Here is a 22,196-nt window from a genome sequence, read left to right on the forward strand (position 1 = left end):
AAGGTATATGGAAATGCCATTGATTTTTCCATGGTTATTTTACATAGACAAATTATGAATTCTTTTGCTAATTATAGTAATTTTTAGGCAGTTCTCTACGATTTTTAGGTGTACATACAGCTATTATCATCTATGGGCAGATAATATGAGCTCTTGATGGTTATGTATTATGTCTCATTTCATTCATCAGCACTTCCCAAACAATATCAAACCATAGTAATGGCACCTTCCATCAGCCCTCTCTTGTCCCCATCCATCAATTCAACAATAGCATCAAACAACATCCCTTTAAGACACAGAAATGAGGAAGAGTACTTATCTATGTTTAGCTTTTAGGAAAGTATATAGGATATTACTAAGATTCTTAACAGAGAGACCCAAGCTAAAATGTAAAAAGGTCCACTGTTTAGACTGAAAACATTCAAACTATCTGGAAAGTTGAGTCATTTAGAACATTTTGTTAAGAACTTTACTACATTAAACAAGGCTTTCATTCAACATGGTGAGTGGGGAGGGGAGGCGAAGTTATACAACAAAGAACAGGAAAGCTAATTTAAGATTAAAGTAATTTTTTGAGTGATGAGTCCACACACAAAAAAAAGTATTCTTGAAGTGTTTAATTTAGAATGAGATTTTTTTCTTAAAAGCTTCGTTAATTGAAATTATGAATATATATATATATTACACAGTTTCATAGGAAAATGATTTTCAATAATACTTATCACTAGGGTTAAAAATTATAGTACAAATTTACATTGGATTTGTTCTTCAAGTAAAGTATGGTACTCTGTGAGGACAATAAATAAAATAACTTGCATGATATTCCACTAGCCTATTAAGAGCCCTAAACAAATACAATATTAAGAAATCATTCTGGAATTCATATCTGTTAAATAATGGCAATAGAAATGAGAATTGTCTATTTTCCAGTGCTTCTAGAACAATTTAAAGGTTACCTTATTTTTAGCAATGGTTCTACCCTTAAAATATGATGAAACAGGATATTCAAGAATTCCTCAGGATCTAGGAGAAAATTTAAAAATCAAATAAGTCACAGGCAACATTTTTAAATCATTTTATTTTTAATTTCTAACAGTCATATTTTAATACTGAATTCAATTTCATTCATCTAATATTATTTCAATTAAAAGTATAGTTTTCAAGTTTTCCTGACAAAGGAAAAACATAAAAGACATTTAAAAGTTATGATCAAGTATTATGTTTCAATTTTGTCATGACTTTATTGTATTTGAAAGGGTATAATAGATCACATATAATGAAATAGCTGTTATTTCTTTTGGGGGGTTTAAGCTAAGTGGAGTACAATCTGAAGTATGCCCTGTTTTTTCCTGCAAGCCTCTGAGCATTATAGCTGGTTACAGTATGCTGCTAAGTTCAAAGTCAGGTAGTGAATCTCTGAGTAAGCCCATTAGTTAGGAAGAGATTAAAATACTGTTCTCCGACCATAAACTTAATCCTAGTCAGCAGCTTCTAACTCTCTTTTATAAAAAGGAAAACTGAGTGGGAAAACATAGAAAACCCAATGCAACTCTGCACCACAAGAGATAAACTACTGCGAATATCATTGCTGTGTGGAAAGGAAAGGACTTTTTATTTAAGCATTTAATATACTAGAACCAGCCCACTTCTTCTTTTTTTTTTTTTTTTTTTGAGCTCCAGATATTGCCAAGGTCAAGGCCAACTGAGAAGCATGGCCTAGATAGGCACACACCTAAGTGCCTCAGGACTACGCCTTGGGCAGTGTCCATCAGTGCCCTCTCCACCTACACCTGTGACCAAGGCTTATGTGGTCAGGACTGAGCAGGGGACTGGCCCTCCCCTCCCCATAGCTGGTCTACAGGGACCACGCTTCCGTTCCTCACCTACTTCCCCCGGCCAGCTCCAGGGACGTGGCCTCATTGCTGTCTGCCACTCCAGAGCTGGGGGCTAAAAGGGCTGGACAGTTACTTCCCCCTCCCTGCCTTAAACTTGGGAGAGGAGCACTCAGGGCTGGCCCCACGAGGGTCTCGTGGCCTTTTTCCTCAACACTGAAGAGGTCAGCAATAACCTGTCACTGTGGACCCAGTCTCCTTCCTCCACCCCACACACTGAAGCAGCAGCTTCTGGGCCAAAGGGGTTCATTCTTACACATCATCAATCACTTTTAGAAGAGAGGAAGAATTTACAAAATGGGAAGATAACCATATATCACATAGAAAAACATTTCTAATTTAAAATAAAACCCCCCGACTACGCAGACACACGTTTCAACTAATACTTTGGTGTGTGAATGTGCTCTTCAGTTATTTTTAAGGCATATAAGTTAAGATGGTCACCTTTTTCTTCAGAGGTAAATCCTGACGCAGCCTCCACCTTTTCAAGTATTTTCCTCAGTTTCATAATCTTTGTGGCACACACATATCCATATCTATGTTAGTAAAAAACTATTAATTGATATTGGCATGTATTAAATTATATAACACATCTTAACCACATATTTTCTTTTTCTTTTTCTTTTTCTTTTTAAAGACAGAGTCTCACTCTGTCACTCATGCTGGAGTGGTGCAGTGGCCTGATCTTGGCTCACTGCAACCTTCACCTCCCAGGCTCAAGAGATTCTCATGCCTCAGCCACCAAAATGGCTGGGATTATAGGCATGCACCACCATGTCCAGCTAATTTTTCTATTTTTAGCAGAGACAGGGTTTCACCATGTTGGCCATGCTGGTCTTGAATTCCTGGCCTCAAGTGATCTGCCCACCTCAGCCTCCCAAAGTGGTGGGATTACAGGTGTGAGCCACCACACCTGGCTAACACATTTCTTACACAACTCCAATATGTCATAAATCAATAGGTTAGACAATTGTTTTGAAGAAAACAATTACAAGCTTTTTCTTGAAGTTTGAAAAATTAAAGACCTAGAACCAGAATCATCCTAGACTCTATTATATGCCTTACAAGAAATTGTCATAGACTAATATGAAAAAAAACATTTTTTAAGTTTGTGGTGACTGAGTTTTTAAATAATATTTGCTTGAGAAATTAAAGCATTTACTTCAGAAAGCAGATAATTTGGAATGCTCATTGTATTTCAGTATTCTGCTTTTTTGGTTCAAATTTGATATCAAACTATTTTTTACTTTAATTGATAAATAAGAAAAGTATATAAAAGAAATCAAATTTATCTTATGTGGACTTTATATCACTTTCTCTCTATATTCCTGAATGAACAAATCTGTTTTATGATCTACGTTCCTAACTCTTCATAGTTTAAATTTTGTAATGTGACATCATCACAGATCACTACCACTTATTCAAAGTCTTCACTAGGTACCTCCTGTCACTTGTGTTTGTACCATTACAAACTGCTTCCTGTGGCCATACAAAGACAAATTTATAATTCCTAAAATAGGAAATGGAAAAAGAGTCACCTTTTTAAGACAGGTGGAAAGAGGCCAGATATATTCCTTTAACCAAGACATATGGTGCTAAAATACATCTCATCTGTTGCTAGTACAAAACGATTAAATACTAGCTATTCTGTACAGAACTTCACTTGTTCCTTTTCTTTCAGATTTAAGAAGCTAGACTATGCCAGTTTGACTAGTAAGCATGATTACTGGTAGCGGAAGTGTCGGAATAAACTATTTTAAAAGATAAGAATCCTAAGGATTATGTATCAGCTTTCCTAAACCTACTGCAATAGCTAAACTATAGTTTACTCCAGCAAAATGGTTTAAGTCATTTCATGGAAGATGCTATGTTCTACACCTTGGCCAGATTTAAGAAATTAAATAAGGAAAAAAATACAAAGGACCAAAAGGTTTAAAAATGTAATTTATGTAGTTTTCATTTTACCATGCAAACTAATTTTCATCCATCTCTTATTATATGAAGACAGGGTATAAATTAATTACTGTGCCAGAAAACAGCAAATAGGACACCATTTAAAGGTAAAAGAGCAATATGTCTTCTTACATTCTCAGAGGATTAACAATTTCCGTCCTCAGCAGCTCTTGGGTTTCACTATAATATTCCACATCATTCTTTTCTTTGGGTCTAAGTAACACAGTGTCCAGAACAGAACTAAAAGCAAATAAGCTGCAAAAGAAAAAGAATATTTTTCTTCACGCTGTAAACATATTTTTCAAGAAACAGATTTTTTTTTTTTTTTTTTTTGAGATGGAGTTTCACTCTCGTTACCCAGGCTGGAGTGCAATGGCGCGATCTCGGCTCACCGCAACCTCCACCTCCTGGGTTCAGGCAATTCTCCTGCCTCAGCCTCCTGAGTAGCTGGGATTACAGGCAGGTGCCACCATGCCCAACTACTTTTTTTTTTTTTTGTATTTTTAGTGGAGACGGGGTTTCACCACGTTGACCAGGACGGTCTCGATCTCTTGACCTCGTGATCCACCCGCCTCGGCCTCCCAAAGTGCCGGGATTACAGGCCTGAGCCACCACGCCCGGCCAAGAAACAGATTTTTAAAAGAATGAGAAGAGGAAAATAAGTGAAGTCTAGACAACAAATAACATAACAATTTGTGTTTTTTATTAACACAGGTACTAGGACCCCTGTGAAGATACCCACGGTTCAATCATCAGGACCTTGAGATCCTTCCAGCTTAAGGACAATGCTAACAAACAAATACTGAGAAAGCAAACTGCAGATCAACATGATTAAAGGATAATAACATGCCCACAGAATATTAAGAAAGAAAACTTCTTTGCACGAGTTGAAAGAGGAACTAAAAATCCCAGTCAAATTACAAACAGACAACAGAGGAGAGCATTTGGAGACAACTTCCCGAGGCTAGCACCACTCAGTGCCCCTTTACAAAGATCTATTACATTAATAAATTTCTCTAAATGCTAAAATCACTTATAAGTGAGTAACAGGCCGGGTGCAGTGGTTCACGCCTATAAACCCAGCACTTTGGGAGGCCTAGGTGGGTGGATCACTTGAGGTCAGGAGTTAGAGACCAGCCTGACCAATAGGGTGAAATCCTGTCTCTATTAAAAATATGAAAAATCAGCTGGGCGTGGTGGCATGTGCCTGAAGTCCCAGCTACTTAGGAGGCTGAGACAGGAAAATCACTTGAACCCGGGAGGCAAAGGTTACAGTGAGCCGAGATCACACCACTGCACTCCACCCTGGGCAACAGAAAAAGACTCCATCTCAAAAAAAAAATTAAATAAAATGAGTGACTAATAGCAGTAATTTGCTGGTATCAAATAAAAAGAAAATTTGGCTAATACAGATTTTTATCAGGAAATCTAAAGAGTATTATATCAATACTATAAGGCTTGTTTTTGCCAAAGCATTCTGCAAATAAAATGGCCACCAGTTTATTCTTCTCCCTACTTTAAAAATGTTAGCATCCCAAGTTAACTTCCTAATTCTTATCATATAGCTACAGAACTGGCAGGCTGCTCTCAATTTAACTCAGTCTACCGTCCTCAGAGCCTAAAGATCCTTGGTTCACTCTCTAGAGCTTAAATATCCTTGCAATGTTAAGGCCGGGCATGGTGGCTCACGCCTATAATCCCAAGCACATTGACAGGCTGAGGCAGGTGGATCATTTGAGGTCACAAGTTCAAGACCAGCATGGCCAACATGGTGAAATCCTGTCTCTACTGAAAATACAAAAAAAAAAAAAAAAAAAAAAAAAAAAAAAAAAAAAAATTAGCCAGGAGTCATAGCACATGCCTGTAATCTCAGGCACTCAAGAGGTTGAGTCAAGAGAATTGCTTGAACCTGGGAGGTGGAGGTTGCAGTGAGCACAGATCATGCCACTGCACTCCAGCCTGGGTGCCAGAAAAAAAAAAAAAAAATCTTGCAATGTTAAGTTGTTCCACTTTGGAGGGCAGCAGTGCTGCTACTGAAAATAGGTTTTTTTAAAAGACAGTAGTTTTATGACTACCTTTACCTACTCAAATAAATACAGCACACAGCAGCCAGTGGCTTCACTGCAAGTTATGTTATTTGATATGTGTGGAGAGATTTCCCAGATACTCTCAGTATATCTATTCCATTTGTAACAATATCATTCACCTCTTATTCATTATTCAGTTACTTTTTATATTAACTTTTTGGATACAGAAACATAAGACAACATTCAAAAGCTTCCAAAGAGCATGTCATGAAAAACAAATCTCCCTTTCTATCCTGACCCATGATCATCCAGTTTCTCTACTCAGAAGCAGCTGGCAGTTTCTTTCACAAACACATACACACAAACACATACCCATATGTGTCCCTGCCCTTATGGCATTTTAAACTTACCAGAATAAAGTTGAGTCTAAGTAACAAGAATTGTAATGACCCTGAATGCCTTTCTTCTTCCCAATCATTATCTCCAAGCCTTCTTTTTCCATTTTGGGAGGAGTATTTTCTTCTACTACTTCACTTAAGTAGCCTCCAAATGCTGAAAAGATTAAAAAAAAAAAAAGCAAATGAAAATAATTCTTTTAAACTATTACAGTATGTATTCTCATAAATATTTTTTTCATTTTAAAATGTTTTTGTATTTTGATGCAAAATTTGTTTCTTAACTTTAAGTAAAAAGTAGGTTTTGGGTAACTGCTATTCATAAAAATTGCTATTGTTCATTTTCAACTTCACTTCCTCCACAATTTAAAAACACATTTTAGAGTATTATGTGTAAAAAGCACCTGTCAAATGAAATATTTTTCCCAAATATTTCAGTGTTTATCTGAAGATGCTTCATTTTCAAGTTTGAAAAGAAAATGAAAATTCCAAAGGACTATTTCAACATAATAAAAAGTGTTTTTCATGAAGATGGCTTTCCTGTTTGCACCTGCTAAAGCCCCAAGATGCTTTTCCACTATTATCCAACAATGGAAAGAAACAGCACCAGGAACCTGCCCCAATTACAGGAGAGCACTCAGTTGAAATTTACTTCTTACACTAATGCTGATTTCTTTGTAAGATGCACTCACTGCTGTACTTAAACAAGACAATGTGAGGGAAGTCAGAAAAAAAAAAAAAAAAAAAAAAGATCACATTTCAATTTCTACCACTGGTATTGCTGAAAACCAAATGTAATCAACAGGAAGAGAAAAACAAATCACACTATTATTCACTTTGTAAGTCTCAAATGCTCTTCCTAATACTTTTTTAAGATGTCCCCTCTTAAAACAACTTTCTTATATACCACGCAACAATTTTTACTGATTTAAAGCTTAATGAGCATTGGCAAGAAAAATATTAAAACACTGTCGCCATTACCTAATATAACATGATATGAGATTAGAATTAGAGTCATTCCAGGTTGTTAAGTAAATGAAAAGCATCCAAATACCTAAAGAGTTACAGCGCTCGATCTGATTGGAAACCGGCTGCAGTGATGCAAACCGAGAGTCAGGCCTGCAGCTCTTCAGTTTAACAAACAGCGCCTTCTTCAGAGCACAGGTGAAATACCGAGTGCCTCTGAAGGTTCCATCGGTACAGCCTGCACATTCATCTTCCTGAAAAAGAAATGCTCCGATATGCATTATACCACACCTTGCAGAGACCGTATACAAAGAGCTAAGGTTACTAAGACCTGTTTCTAGTGTACTCTTTCTCACCATTCCCTCTTCACACCTGTACTGGGAACCTCATCAAGATAAAGGAGTTCAGTAATCAGTGCTTCAGCCGACAGCTAATGATTTAAAAAGTGAATTCCTTAATCCCACATGAATTCCTTTCTATATTTCCCTTCAGAATATACACTTCAGCCTCCCCTGGTTAATGGCCTTTTCTGCACCATTTCTATAAGCATTAAAACAGGCAGGGAAGGAGAAGCCTATTTATGCTAACAACCTGCATTCTCACCTCACCCCCATTCCCCACAAGATAGCATTCACTAGCATGGAAACAAACAGGAAAAAAAAAATAAGTATATTTAAATTGGCCATATGCGGTGGTTCATCCCTGTCATCCCAGCACTTTGGGAGGCCAAGGTGGCAGATTACTTGAGTCCAGGAGTTTGAGACCAGCCTGGGCATCATGGCGAAACCCTGTCTCTACTAAAAACACAAAAAATTAGCCGAGCATGGTGGTAAATGTTTGTAATCCCAGCTACTCAGGTGGCTGAGGCGGGATAATCACTTGAGCCTGGGAGGTCGAGGCTGCAGTGAGCCCTGATCGTGCTACTGCACTCCAGTCTGGGTGATAGCGTGAGACCCTATCTCTAAATAAATAAATAAATGCTAAGTGTACTCAAGTTCTCCTCTCCTGTTTACAAAATATCAAACAATATGTTCTCCTGATCTCTAAAGGGAAATCCTTTCCCTCTAGCAAAGGTCTCAAAAGATCTCTAAAAATGGTGATTAATTTTAAAGCCAATGATGATGTAATTGTGAGAAATGACCAGGAGAAGGGGCTGAAGAAGAAAGAGAAAGGCTGATGGCAAATTTGCTTGATTTAATGAATTTTGTTTAATATAAGAAGCCTAAATAGATCGGCCGAAAAATCAGCTTTTATTTTTTGAATGTAAATCAACTAATATTAGGACAAGTGGGTCACAAGCTTCAGGGGTGGCAAAGGGAAGTCAGGCAACATGGTAAGAAAATTCTTCTGCAGTGATAGCTTTTCCGACAAATACAGCAGTTTACCAAAAAGCATATAATAGGGGGAAATCGGCACAAAACCTCATATAGAAAAAAATTGCAATTTTTGGATCAAGTTAAATTACCAGTTCCAGTCCAGCGAGTACTTCATTCAGTCCTGGTGGCTGACCGATCCAACGGATTACCCCATAGAAAGGTGGGTTCTCTTTAACTTCAGCCAATGAGCCCACTTCTAGACCATGTGAGTTCCCAGGAGGCATGGCCAAGGGTGGACTCTCCTGGACAGGTGCAGTGTTTAGCTCTTCCATCACAGACTGTGCTGACAGAGAAAGTGGACTGTGGCCAATACTTCCATTGCTGTTGGGCACCTTTGTCAGACTGAATGGTAGAGAATGGAATCTGTTCTCGGTGGACAGTGCGTTCACAGGAGGAGGCTGGAGTGGTGGTGAAGAACGGTCAAAGTCTGTAGATACCTCTGTAAGAGATTTTGCAGGGTCCTCTGCAACTAAAAAAATATTCCTAATTAGAGAAACGCATTCAGGAATATCGACTCTGTCTTACATTTCTAAAAATTAATATATAGATCTAGTCCAACTACCCGCCCCCCGGCCTCCCTACTATTCCTAGTATTCTCATAGGCATCACAAAGTTAACATCTCCAACAGTGCTCTCTCTTCTCTCTCCACCTCCAGATCTATGCACCTCAGTCAATGGCACCCAACTGTTCAAACCAAAAAAATCAATATATTATCAGTGGGTATTGTATAGGTGATACTCTTTGTCCCAAACACAATTAATTGAGAAAGCAGTATAAAAAGATACCAAAAACCTTAAGAAACATTTCTAAATAACTAATGGATCAAAAAAGAAATAGCAAGTTTTAACAATAAATAAAAAACAGAGAAAAAGAAACAAAGAAAGAATCCTTATGCAACATGGCTAAATTAATACTTATAAGGAAATTTTATAGACTTAATTGTTTACTTCAAAAAAAAACAAAAGCTAAATATGAACTCAGGGTACAACTCATTCTCCCATGAGTACTTTCCATATGCTATTTCTCCTCCTGAGGAAGTTCTTCTGGCCCCTTTCACTTTGTCACCTGTCACTCTTCTGGTAAACCTAAGCATGTGTCACTGTCCCAAAGAAACATCCCCAAGACCCTAAGAAAAATCACCTTTGGCGTATTATCACGGCGTCATGTACCTTCACTGCACACATCACCAAGGCAACTCTACTTCTGTGCCTGTGGTTGTTTAATTTCTATCTCAACAACATAACAACTGCAAACTCACAAGGGGCACAAACTGTGTCTATTTTTTCTCACCATTTTCATCTTGATGCCTAAAAGAATGCCTGGCACATCATAAGCACTCAATAAATATTTGTTGAACAAATGAACAAAAAAAGAGAATAAACTAGGAGAAAATGATGTCCCAGAAACAAGGGAAGATAATTTTTTTTTTAAAAGGAATGCTTTAAAGAGGTCAAGAAAGAACCAGACAGAAATTTTCCACCCTAAACAGATCAGTTAAAGGAAAAGAACAAACTACTAATACATTTGTTAAACATTTTAATAATCTTAACAGTAGTACAATTCAAACTGTGTACAATATTTTAGTTGAGCAATATTACAAACTAAATATTGTGGCTTATTCATTCTGTTTCCAAAAAGTATAGATATTGCTATTAAAAAAAGAGCCATTTTCCTATGATGAGTTAAAAAGAGGATCATTATAAAGAACGCTAAAATTACAGATTACCTTCATCAATGTACCATGCATTTTTTGATTTGGATTGTGGTTGTGAGTCAACAGAAGACCCATTTAAGGTATAAAATAATTCAGATCTGTTTCTATTTCCAGGGTCTGAGGTAGATCCTATAGAACAAGAAAAGTTTCATTTAAAAGTAAAGTCAACATAGTGTCAAGGTTTTTTTTTTTTTAGTAAGAAAAATGAATGAGTACGATGTTAACAACTGTTTACATAATCAATAACCATATATAAAAACAATATGTTTTGTAATTGCCTTTGGCTTTTAAAAATTCGGTGACCATTTTGGCAATATTGATAACATCCTTGGGCCCAAAAGTCAATATAGGAGGGTAACAGGAGAAAGTTAAAAGAAAAGCCTACTCTTTTTTTTTAATGAATTGCTTTAAGAAATTGTTCCATGTACTGCAGCTTATTTCTAAGTCAAAATCACGATTCCCCAGCTTCATTCTACAGACCCACTGGTTCACAAATTTAACCTATTATTTTAAAACAGTTCATTTGAAAAGAATGTAATCTTCAAATGCTGTATATAAATCAATACACAAATTATGTTAAAAATAGTTAAGTTTTAAACATTTGGAATTGTTGGTAGTCAAATTCCTCGTGTCTCAGAGAAAAATCAAGCATTTTTATTTCTCATAGATTGGATTTATTTTATGTGAGAGGGTGAGTGTAGTTATGTCACAGCCATTTCAAGACATTACCCTGCCTCAGCATTAATTAGAAGACATGTCACGGTGGGGCCAGTGGGCTCTCCAGAACCCACAAAAAAGTGGATTTTCCTTTTCAAATTAAAGCAGGTAGCTGTACATTTTATAACTTTAAGATCTGCTACAATACAATTAACATGCCATATCTTAAGAAAATCTTTAGTCTATTTCTCTTTAAGTGAAAGCAGCACGTTTGAGCTATCCCATATAGATCTATAGGTTAACATAAAAAAGACTATTACCTATATATCCTGCAACTAATCCTAAGTCTCCCAGGCCCCACTGTCACATAAAATAATTCTTAAAGTACAATTTCCTTTTAAATAAACCAAAATTGTCATAATTGAGGAAAAAATATTCTTCTCCTAACTCACATCTGAGTTAACAAAATTTCTTAGAGCTTTTTAACGAGCTGTTTGGCTTGTATAACTACCATTCTATAAATCTATGAAGTATGTGGAAGCTAACAAAAAAGAGCTGGGGAGCCCTGCATATATTGAAGAAGCTTCTGGGAAACAGAAGAAAGTTTTGCTTAGCAGTTTGGGATTTAATTTGTGCCACATCTAGTTAGTAAAACCATTTAATTAATCTCTAGTATACTTTATCCTATATAACATTATCCATATAGGATTATTTTACACAGTTGCAATCTTAAACTATATATACAAATATTCCAAGTAAGGAGTTCCAAAAACCAGTTGATTATAGACTAGCAAAACACACAGGTCCTTTATGGGGAACTCTTCATGAGGTGAAAAAGGCTGGGGACACTTGGCTTAAGCAACAATATTTCTATAAAAGCTTTAGTTTCACTACTAAAAATATTTGAAGGCAAAAAGTCTACACACATGTTAAGAAGTAATAGCTTATAACCTTTTTTATTGTGATGGCAAATTCAGCAATATGTAAATTACTAAAGGTTGTATGCTATTAATCCATACCTGTAGCCTTTGGTTTATTATGACTGGATGAACCTTTGTCCCCAACACCTCTTGACATAAAGGCAGGTTTGGGAGGCCTCCTTTCCTGTGTCACACTCTCTGAAATAGTAAACATGTTTTTCAAAGATAAAGGCAAATTCTTATAGAAGAGAAACAATCAAGAAAGCAATGACAGTAACAAAATTTTTAAAATCCTCCTTCCACAAAATGGCAGAATTTTTAGTCTCACAAATTCTTTTTAAAGACCATCAAAAATATTGAAAAAGATCATACTATGGGGGAAAAAAATCAATGCTGTATTTCAAAATGTAATTTCTATGAGAAAATACTCTCTCAAAATACAATTCAGCTAAATGCTTTAACCTCTTGAAAATTTAATCACTTGCAGTCAATTTTATTTGATGTCTTAAAACACTACAAAGAAAACCTTACTCAATGTCTTACAGCATTTCACAAATCAGCAGGCCTACAACACCCCGTGTATTCTGAAGTGTTTTGAACTCAAATATTTCTTCAAGATGCTGAGATAAACAAAGATAAACAATTTCTTTACTGCATGGAACCAGAACCTTTAATATGCTAATGTGCATTGTGAATTGCTCAAGGGGAAATATAATAAACTTACTGGTAAACATTTTTATGCCACTCTGCTTAGCATCTCAGATTAATATATTTCATGAACACAGTTTGAAAACAGTCTGGTTAGGAATATGTATCTGCTTAGAAAAGTTCTGGTTAAGAACATGTATCTGCTTTTAAAAACATGTATGTTAGGAATAACACAGATGTGTATACAAACACATACATATAAAATAAGAAAACATAGAGAATTATACACAGATTAAAAACTCAGAAAGCCAGCGACATACAACAATCACATGTTTGAAGAAAACACAATTTATTTCTGAAATACAGGTGTAATACATGTGGCAAACTTGTTTTGAATACAAAGAGCACTCTAGACCTTAAAGCTCAGCGATGATCATAAAACACTCCTAAATACTGATCAAGGGAATGTAGAAGGTCAGTGTGGAAAGTTCTTCCTTTGAAAAATTCAACAACACATCCGTGAAGTCCAACACGACACTTAGGAGTCATACCTGATAAAGCTGTGTGTCAGCAAAAACGGTTATCACCCACAGTGGATTTGAGGACAGAAAGAAAGAAATAGGAAAATGTTTACATTTTAAATGCAAGGAAAAGACTTTTCTTAAAAAAAGAGGAAATCATACTAAATGAATTATATGTAAATACTTGGTAACTTTTTTCCATGGTTGAAGGAGGGGAATGTATCATTAAACTGTAATTTAAACATTTCAGAGTATGATCCAATAAAATATGAAACTAATATTTTAATTCAAAAATCATTCCAATTAACCATTAATTCCATCAAGTGATATAATAAGAGAAAAGCTATGTACTAATACCATGGTCCTCACTTATCCACACTTTTACCTTCCACAGTCTCAGTTACCCACAGTCAACCACTGTCCAAAAATATTAAATAAAAAATTCATAACTTTTAAGTTGCATGCTGTTCTGAGTATTATAATGAAATCTTGTACCATCCCACTCCATAACCCCTGGACGTGACCCATCCCCCATCCATCATCTCCACACTGTGTCTACTTCCTGCCTTGTTAGTTACTTAGTAGCCACCCCAGTCATCAGATTAACCATTGCAGTATCACAGTGATTGAATTCAAGTCACCCTTATTTTACTTAGGAACATTCCTAAAGTACAAGAGCAGTGATGTTGCCATATTATCTTTGTATCTCCTCTGATTAAGTATTGTTTTTAATATCTTATTGTACCTACTATACAAATTAAACCTTATCAGAGGCATGAATATAGAGGAAAAACACAGCATATATATAGGATTCAGTACTATCCACAGTCTCAGGTACCCAGTGGGGGTCTTGGAAGGATCCCTTGGTGAAAGAGGGGACTACAGTACTTTTATGATGTTGTCATTCAGATATCTTTAAATAGCACCCATGAAAGCTACTTTGGAAGGAAAATCTTAGTCACTGAGATGAGTTCCCAAATTATAGCATATAAATTTACAAAAGAAAAACAATTCCTACTATTAACTGAAATTAACTGCATATAACATTTTTAAAAGAGGTTTACATGTATACCATGATATAAATCCATTACATAATTAGTAACCATTATAGCAAATGCAGCAGGTGGTCTTCCCTTTGTTAGGCTATGAGGAGAGCCTGGCAGGACTGGAGGGCTGACTGGAGGGCCAACCGGATGGCCAGTGGTGACAGGTCTGCAGGTGACACTGGGAAGGAGCTCCAAAGATTAGGAATGTGAGCAGAAGGGCACTGGAGTTGGAAACTGTGGCTATCTTTTGCCAAAGGCTGTCTGAGAGGGTGCTAAATATCAGCTCTGAAGAAGAGGACATTCCATCAGAATTAGAATTCTATGCAGATAAAGAACACAAACCACCCCTAACTTGTCCTCCAGCAATTACACACCAAATATTTCTTGTTACTTCGTCACAACTGTGTTCATGGCCCAAAAGTACTTGGGTCATGAAGCAAAGCTTTCAAACTTAAGTGAATTAGAAGTATTTACCAACTCAGGAAAAGAGAAATATGTACAAAGATAAATATGTACTAAATGTATCCATTATATATATATACAGCAAGACTGCATTTTAAGAAAATTCACAGCTTATACATCACTTGTTTATTTAACGAGAAAAAGAAAAATCCCTTGGAGAATCTTGAGCTGGAAATCATAACAATAAACTTGTGAACAAGTTATTGTTCAAATCAAATGAAATGTCTATGAATTTGAATGACCCAGTAAATTAAAAGAAATTGTTTAATTAATGTACTGCTTAACATCAGCAGCCACAAGAGCATAATTCAGACTCAAATGAGAATTTAACATCCATAGAAATCTTGTGAAGAAAATACAGTTTACTTGAGTAAAATGAGGTATTATTAAGCCTGATATCAGACATATCCTACATAGCAGCTATTCAAAAATTTCTAAAAGGTTGAGTTCCTGATCAGAATAAATATTTTCCATAATAGTATATGAAAAATGGTTCAAGAAATGCTAAAAGGTGCCATACAGATAACACCAAAAGCTGCATACTGAGATCTGATGCTTCAAATTATCCTTCAAGACTCCAGCTCTAACTGTCTCATAGGACCAGGAGTTCTGCCTATACAGGCAACATTCACAGCGATCCCGATTGACAGGCAATCTCTATGAAAGCCATGTATTATTATCTATCAAAATGTAAAATGCACATATCCTTTGACCTAGGAGTTCTACTCTTAGGAAGTTCTCTTTTAGCTATACTGGCACACATGCTAACTGATACAAAAATACGAAGTTATCCACTGAAGCACTGTTTATAAGAGCAAAAGATTGAAACAACCTAAATGCTCATTGGGAGGAGACTGATTCAAAAACTATGGTACATGCAAAAAGTGAAATATAATGCAATGATTTAAACAAAAGATTAAGTATACAATTTATGGATTAATATGAAATAATCTCTAACATCTATTGTGAAGTTAAAAAGGAAGGTGCAAGTTCCACTTCGGGGAAGATGAAGTAGATGTACTTCCTATTTCTCTTGCTAAGTACAACCAAAAACTCTAGACATAATATATAAAACAAATATAAGAAGGCTTTGAAAGATAGAGATGAGAAGGTAGACCAGCCAGGAACCTCAAGACCTAAGAAATAACATCATGGAGATTTCCCTCTGGGTTTCCTTCTTGACTGCATTCTTATTCCATACTTAGAGCTAAATAAGTCAGCACCCTGGAAACATCAACAGGCACGGACAAAAGAAGGCCCCAACAAAAGTTCTGCTTTCTCTCTAGCCAAAGGATATCAATTCTCCCCAAAGTTATATTCAGGTTTAATGCAGTTCCTATCGAAATCTCAACAAGATTTTGTATAGATGCACACAAGATTATTCTAAATGTGTATGGAAAGGAAAAAGATCTAGAAGAGCTAAAATTACTTTGGGAAAGAAGAATAAAATAGGAGAGATTTGTTTAATAGATTACAAGACTTACTAGTTAGCCACAGTGATAGAGACCATGGTATGGGCAGTAGGGTAGACACAAATCAATGGAACAGAATGGAGAACCAAGAAATGGATCCACACAAATATATTCAACTGAATTTTGACAAAGGTACAAAAATAATTCAATGGAAGAAAGAGTCTTTTTAACAAATAATGAGGGAGCAATTAGATATCCACAGATTTTTTTAAAAAAGAAATTCTATTTCAGTCTCGCACCTTATAAAAACTTAATTCAAAATAGATTACAGACTTAAACGTAAAAAGTAAATCTATGAAACGTTTTGGAAAACAGAGAACAAGGATGCAAAGAAATTAGAACCCTCATACATTGTGGCCTGGAAAAGCAAATGGTGCAGCTCCTTCAGAAAACCATCTGGCAGTTCCACAAATGTGACTAAACACAGGGTCACCACAGGACCCAGCAATTCCACTCCTAGGCGGTACCCAACAGAACTGAAAACAGATGTCCACAGAATAACTTGTATATGAATGTTCACAGCAGCATTTTTTTTTTTTTTTTTTTTTTTTTGAGATGGAGTTACCCAGGCTGGAGTACAATGGCACGATCTCGGCTCACCACAAACTCCGTCTCCTGTGTTCAAGCAATTCTCTAGCCTCAGCCTCCCAAGTAGCTGGGACTACAGGCATGCGCCACCATGCCCAGCTAATTTTTGTATTTTTAGTAGAGACGGGGTTTCACCATGTTGACCAGGATGGTCTTGATCTCTTGACCTCGTGATCCACCTGTCTCGGCCTCCCAAAGTGCTAGGATTATAGGCGTGAGCCACCGCACCCAGCCCATTTTTAACAATAGTCAAAAACTAGAAACTAATGTCCATCAACTGATAAGTGGATAAAATACAGCAGATCCATTTATTAGAATATTAACCATAAAGATTATAGAGTACTGATTTTGCTTTCACAGGGATGAACCTTGAAAAGATTATGCTTAACTAAAGAAGCCCGATACAAAAGCCACATATTTTTTATTCTATTTATGTGAAATGTCCAGAATAGGCAAATCGGTAGAGACAGAAAGCAGATCAGTGGTTGCCAGGGGCTGAGGGTAAGAGACAATGGGAAGTAACTGCTTACTGGGTACTGGGTTCCCATGAAAATGTTCTAGAACTAAATAGCGATGAAGGTTGCACAACATATTACATTTCCATTTTTAAAAACTTAGGAGAAAATCTTCCATATGTAGAGCTAAACAAAAGTTGTTGAACTTGACACAAAAGCATGATCCATACAAGGAAAACTTTATGAATTAGACATCATAAAAATAAAAATATTGTACTCTGTGAAAGACCCTGTTATGGGAATGAAAAGACAAGCTACACACTGGGAGAGAAAATGTGCAAACCATATCGAACCAATACTTAGTATCTAGAACACATAAAGCTTCTCAAAACTCATCAGTAAAAAAGCACAGGATCCAATGAGAACCTGGGCAAAAGAGACGAAGACATCTTCCATTCAAGAATATATAAGAAGGCTGGGCACAGAGGCTCACGTCTGTAATCCCAGCGCTTTGGGAGGCCAAGGCGGGTGGATCACTTGAGGTCAGGAGTTCGAGACCAGCCTAGCCAACGTGATGAAACTACGTCTCTATTAAAAATACAAAAATTAGCCACGCATGGTGGTGCATGCCTGTAATCCCAGCTACTCAGGAGTCTGAGGCAAGAAAATTACTTGAACCCAGGAGGCACACACACATATACACATATACACACACACATACATACATATATACATACACACACACACACACACACACGTACACACAAATGACAGTGAGCACACAGAATGAGGTTCAACACCAGCAGCCAGCAGGTAAACTCAAAATTACAATCACAATGAGATACAACTACAATGGCTAAAATTAAAAATAGTGACAACATCAAATGCTGGAAAGGATACAGAGAAACCAGATTACCCATATATTGCCAATGGTAATGTAAAAGAGTACTGAAAAACAGTTTAGCTGTTTCTTAAGAAACTAAATCTGCAAATATCAGCAAATACACACTTGGACAATTATACCCAAGAAATAAAGATTTATGTGCACTCAAGAAACTGCACACAAATATTTATAAAAGCATTATTCATAATGGCCCAAAACTGGAAACCAACCAGATGTCCTTCAGTGGGTAAACAGTTAAACAAATTGACACATCCATAATACGGATATAGCAGGAATAAACAGGAACAATCAACCCATGGATATATAAAATAATATAGATAAATCTCCAGAGAATGATGCTGAGTGAAAAAAAGAGCCAGTCTCAAAAGGTTACACACTGTACAATTCCATTTATGTAACATTTTTGAAATGACTAAATTATAGAAATGGAGAAAAGATGAGTGGTTGTCAGAGGTTAAGGATGGGGTAGGAGTAAGAAGGAATTGATGTGGCAATGAAAGAGCAACATATGGGATCTCTGTGAGATGGGAGTGTTCTGCCTCTTGACCATATCAGAGTCAACATTCTGGTTGTGATGTTGCACACGTCTTGCTTTACAATATGTTGCCACTGGAAAAAACTGGCTAAAGGGCACACAGGATCCCTCTCTCTGCATGTGAATCTATAATAATCTGAAATGGCTGTAAGTCAAATGTCTGAAAAAGGGCTTGTATTTAGAATTTATAAATAACTCTCAAAACCCAATCATAAAGAAACAATTAAAAATTGACAAAAGCCTTGCACAGATACTAAACCAAAGAAGATATGTAAATGACAAATACACATATGGAAAGATGTCTGACGTCACTGGTCACACCAAGTGTTGGCAAAGATAAGGAAGAACCGTAACTCTCATATACTGCTGCTGGGAATGTAAAATAATGCAACCATTTTGGAAACACAGCTTGGAAGGTTTGGGGGTTTTATTTACATTAACAATCATCTACAATATTATCAGCCATTCCATATCTAGGTGGGTACCCAAGTGAAATGAAGGCATATGTCCATATAAAGGTCTGTAAACAAATTTTCATAGCAGCACTATTCATAATAGCCAAAAATTGAAAACTCAAGTGTCCATCAACAAGTGAATGGATATAGAAACTAGTATAACTCTATCAGCAATAAAAAGAACATGGATGAATTAAAAAATAATTACGTTTGAGTAAAATAAGCCACACAAAAAAGAATGTATCCTGAGTGATTCCACTTCTATAAAATCCTTTAAAATGTGAACAAGTGTATACTGACATGAAGACCAGTGGTTGTCTGAATGTGGGGGACAGGAGGACAGGCAGAGGCAGAAGGAGGGATCCCAAAGGACATACTTTGGGGTGATGGATATGTTCACTATTGATTGTGGAGATCGTCAAAAAAATGGCATTATACTCCCAACCCCCGACAACTAGAACAGAAGACACAGGTTGAACTAGAAAACCAGAAATGTATAATTTTGGAGTGGCGCTAATTGATATGCTTCATCATAACAACTTCAAGAAACTAAACATAATGTCGAATTAGATATGTTGGCAGTGTTTTTAACCATTTAGAACAGAAATAAGGAGATCAATGATTTTATAATAGGTTTAAGATTCCTGCATCTTTTAGTCAAAGGTATCCTTCAGAAGCCACTATTACAAGCAATTGACTAGAAAGAATTCTTTCTTAAGCTCCCCAGCTGTTCAACTGCTCCAAAAAGAATCTTTCTTTTTTAAATGCTGGAAATATGAATTTTGTCTTACAAATGAAGATAATTGGGCAAGAAAAAGAAACTAAGGAACTAAAGGAGACACTTTGATTTTTTTCCTCTCAAGAAAAGAGTCCTAATGATGACATAAAAGATGGATGAAGACTCATTCAAATAAACTAAATTAATTTTCATTTAAACAACTTTAATTTTTAAAGTCTATTTGCAAGCTTTGTTTGTTGGCAAATAAGTGTAATTTATGTATTATGTTATAAAAGCTGGTATCATTCTTAATTATCTCCTATTCAGGATTTATGAAAATCAAGCTTTAAAAGAAAAAAAAAGTACCATTCTTTTCCTTTCTTGTCACTGCTCTGAGCCAGCAATAATGGCAATGATAACTGCTGATTTAGAAGATCAAAGTGTGCCTGATAAGTGACGCCCAAGATATTCATGTAACTAATTTTTATTATTTTAATCCTCCACCAATATTTTAATAAAACAAAACTGGAAATGTTTTTAAGATAAACACTACTAATGAAGAATTCCTTGTTAGGTTATATTCCAGGAAAAATAGAAAGGGTAGCTTTTTTCTTTGCTTTTCTTTTTAAGTGCTACTGTAGAACCCAAGATAATTTACATTTCAAACCAAATTGAGATGTGGAAAAAATATACAGAAGGAAATACAGCTCTAGAGTGTGGGGGAAAGCATTTCAAGTATTTACTCCACAGCCAACAGAGAAAAACAATCAATTATACACAAGCCAACTTCATAGCTCAGGTATTTCAAATTATAACACTAAACTAATGATTTCCCTAGTCTCCTAACTTATTCAATATAATGAATTACATTCAGCTGTTAAATGTAAAATTCAAAGAAAAGCAATTAAGGTAGGTAAAGAGAACAGTTACTCTTGATCTAAAATGCTTATTTATTTATTTATTTATTTATTTATTTATTTATTTATTTGAGCTTTCAAAAGTACCCTTTGGAAATTTAAAAAAAAAAAAAAATTGAAACCCACAAACTCATACAGGCATACCCTGGAGATACTGCAGGTTCCTTTCCAGAGCACCACAACAAAACAAATATCACAATAAAGCAAGTCACACAAATGTTTTGGTTTCCCAGGGCATATGAAAGTTATGTTTACACTATACTGTAGTCCATTACATGTGCAATACCATTATGTTAAAGAAAATAATGTATACACCTTAATTTTAAAAATATTACAATGCTAAAAAATGCTAATGATTATCTGAGCCTTCAATGAGTCATAGTCTTCCTGCTAGTGAAGGCTCTCGCCTCAGTGTGGTGTGGATGGCTGCTGACTGATAGGGGTGATGGTTGCTGAAGGCTGGAGTGACTGTGGCAATTCCTTAAAAGAAGACAACAATGAAGTTGGCTCTTTCTTTCATAAAAGATTTCTCTGTAGCATGTGATACTGTTTGATAGCATTTTACTCATAATAGAAGTTCTTTCAAAACTGGAGTCAAACCTCTCCCAAGGCCTGCTGCTACTTTGCTAAGTTTATGTAATGTTCTAAATCCTTTGTTGTCAAATCAACATTGTGCATAGTATCCTCATCAGGAATTGATGTCATCTCAAGAAACTACTTTTCCTTTCCTCTTCCATTCAAGTTTGATCATGAAATTGCAGCAATTCAGTCAAGTATATTTTCAGACTCCACCTCTAGTTCTAGTTCTCTTATTATTTCCACCACATCTACAGTTACTTTCTCCACTGAAGTCTTCAGCCCCTCAAAGTCCACCTCCCAAATTCCTGTTGTTAATATTTTGACCTCCCATAATTATGAATGTTCTTAATGGCATCTAGAATGGTGAATCCTTTGTAGTTTTCAATTGACTTTGCCTGTCCATCAGAGGAATCATGATCTATGGCAGCTTTACAAAACGTATTTCTTAAATAACACTTGCAAGTAGAAATTACTCCTTGATCCATATGCTGCAAAATGTATATTGTGCTAGTAGACCTGAAAATAACATTAATCTCCGTGTGCATCTCTGCCAAAGCTCTTGAGTGACCAGCTGCATTATCAATGAACAGTAATATTTTGAAAGGAATCTTTTGCTGAGCAGTAGGTCTCAACAGGAGACTTAAAATATGCAGTTAAGCATGCTATAAACAGATGTGTTATCATCCAGGCTTTGTTGTTCCATTTATAGAGCACAGAAACAGTAGATTTGGTATAATTGTTAAGGGCTTTAGGATTTTCAGAATCCTGGCTTCAACTTAAAGTCACCAGCTGCATTAACCCCTAGCAAAAGAGTCAGCCTATCCTTTGAAGCTTTGAAGCCAGGCATTGACTACTTCTCTCAGCTATGAAAGTCTTAGATGGTATCTTCTTGCAATAGAAGGCTGTTTTGCCTACATGGAAAATCTTTTGTTTAATGTAGCCACTTTCGTCAATTAACTTAGCTAGACCCGATAACTTGCAGCAGCTTCTATATC

General features: G+C 36.0%; 1 protein-coding gene across 2 annotated transcripts in view; it reads right to left on the bottom strand.

Annotated features, from left to right (window-relative positions):
- CYLD (CYLD lysine 63 deubiquitinase) overlaps positions 1–22,196 on the bottom strand; it is a 56,716-nt gene that overhangs the window by 13,376 nt on the left and 21,144 nt on the right. For both annotated transcript variants that reach the window (XM_003937264.4, XM_039480380.2), the window contains exons 6-13: positions 12,001–12,099; positions 10,337–10,453; positions 8,699–9,078; positions 7,322–7,487; positions 6,283–6,424; positions 3,978–4,100; positions 2,337–2,428; positions 957–1,023 (exon numbers count right to left, since the gene is read on the bottom strand). In XM_003937264.4, coding sequence (XP_003937313.1) covers positions 957–1,023; positions 2,337–2,428; positions 3,978–4,100; positions 6,283–6,424; positions 7,322–7,487; positions 8,699–9,078; positions 10,337–10,453; positions 12,001–12,099 — 1,186 coding nt within the window. The remainder of the gene's footprint in view (positions 1–956; positions 1,024–2,336; positions 2,429–3,977; positions 4,101–6,282; positions 6,425–7,321; positions 7,488–8,698; positions 9,079–10,336; positions 10,454–12,000; positions 12,100–22,196) is intronic.

Source organism: Saimiri boliviensis, chromosome 1 (genome assembly GCF_048565385.1).
Source record: "Saimiri boliviensis isolate mSaiBol1 chromosome 1, mSaiBol1.pri, whole genome shotgun sequence".
NCBI lineage: Eukaryota > Metazoa > Chordata > Mammalia > Primates > Cebidae > Saimiri > Saimiri boliviensis.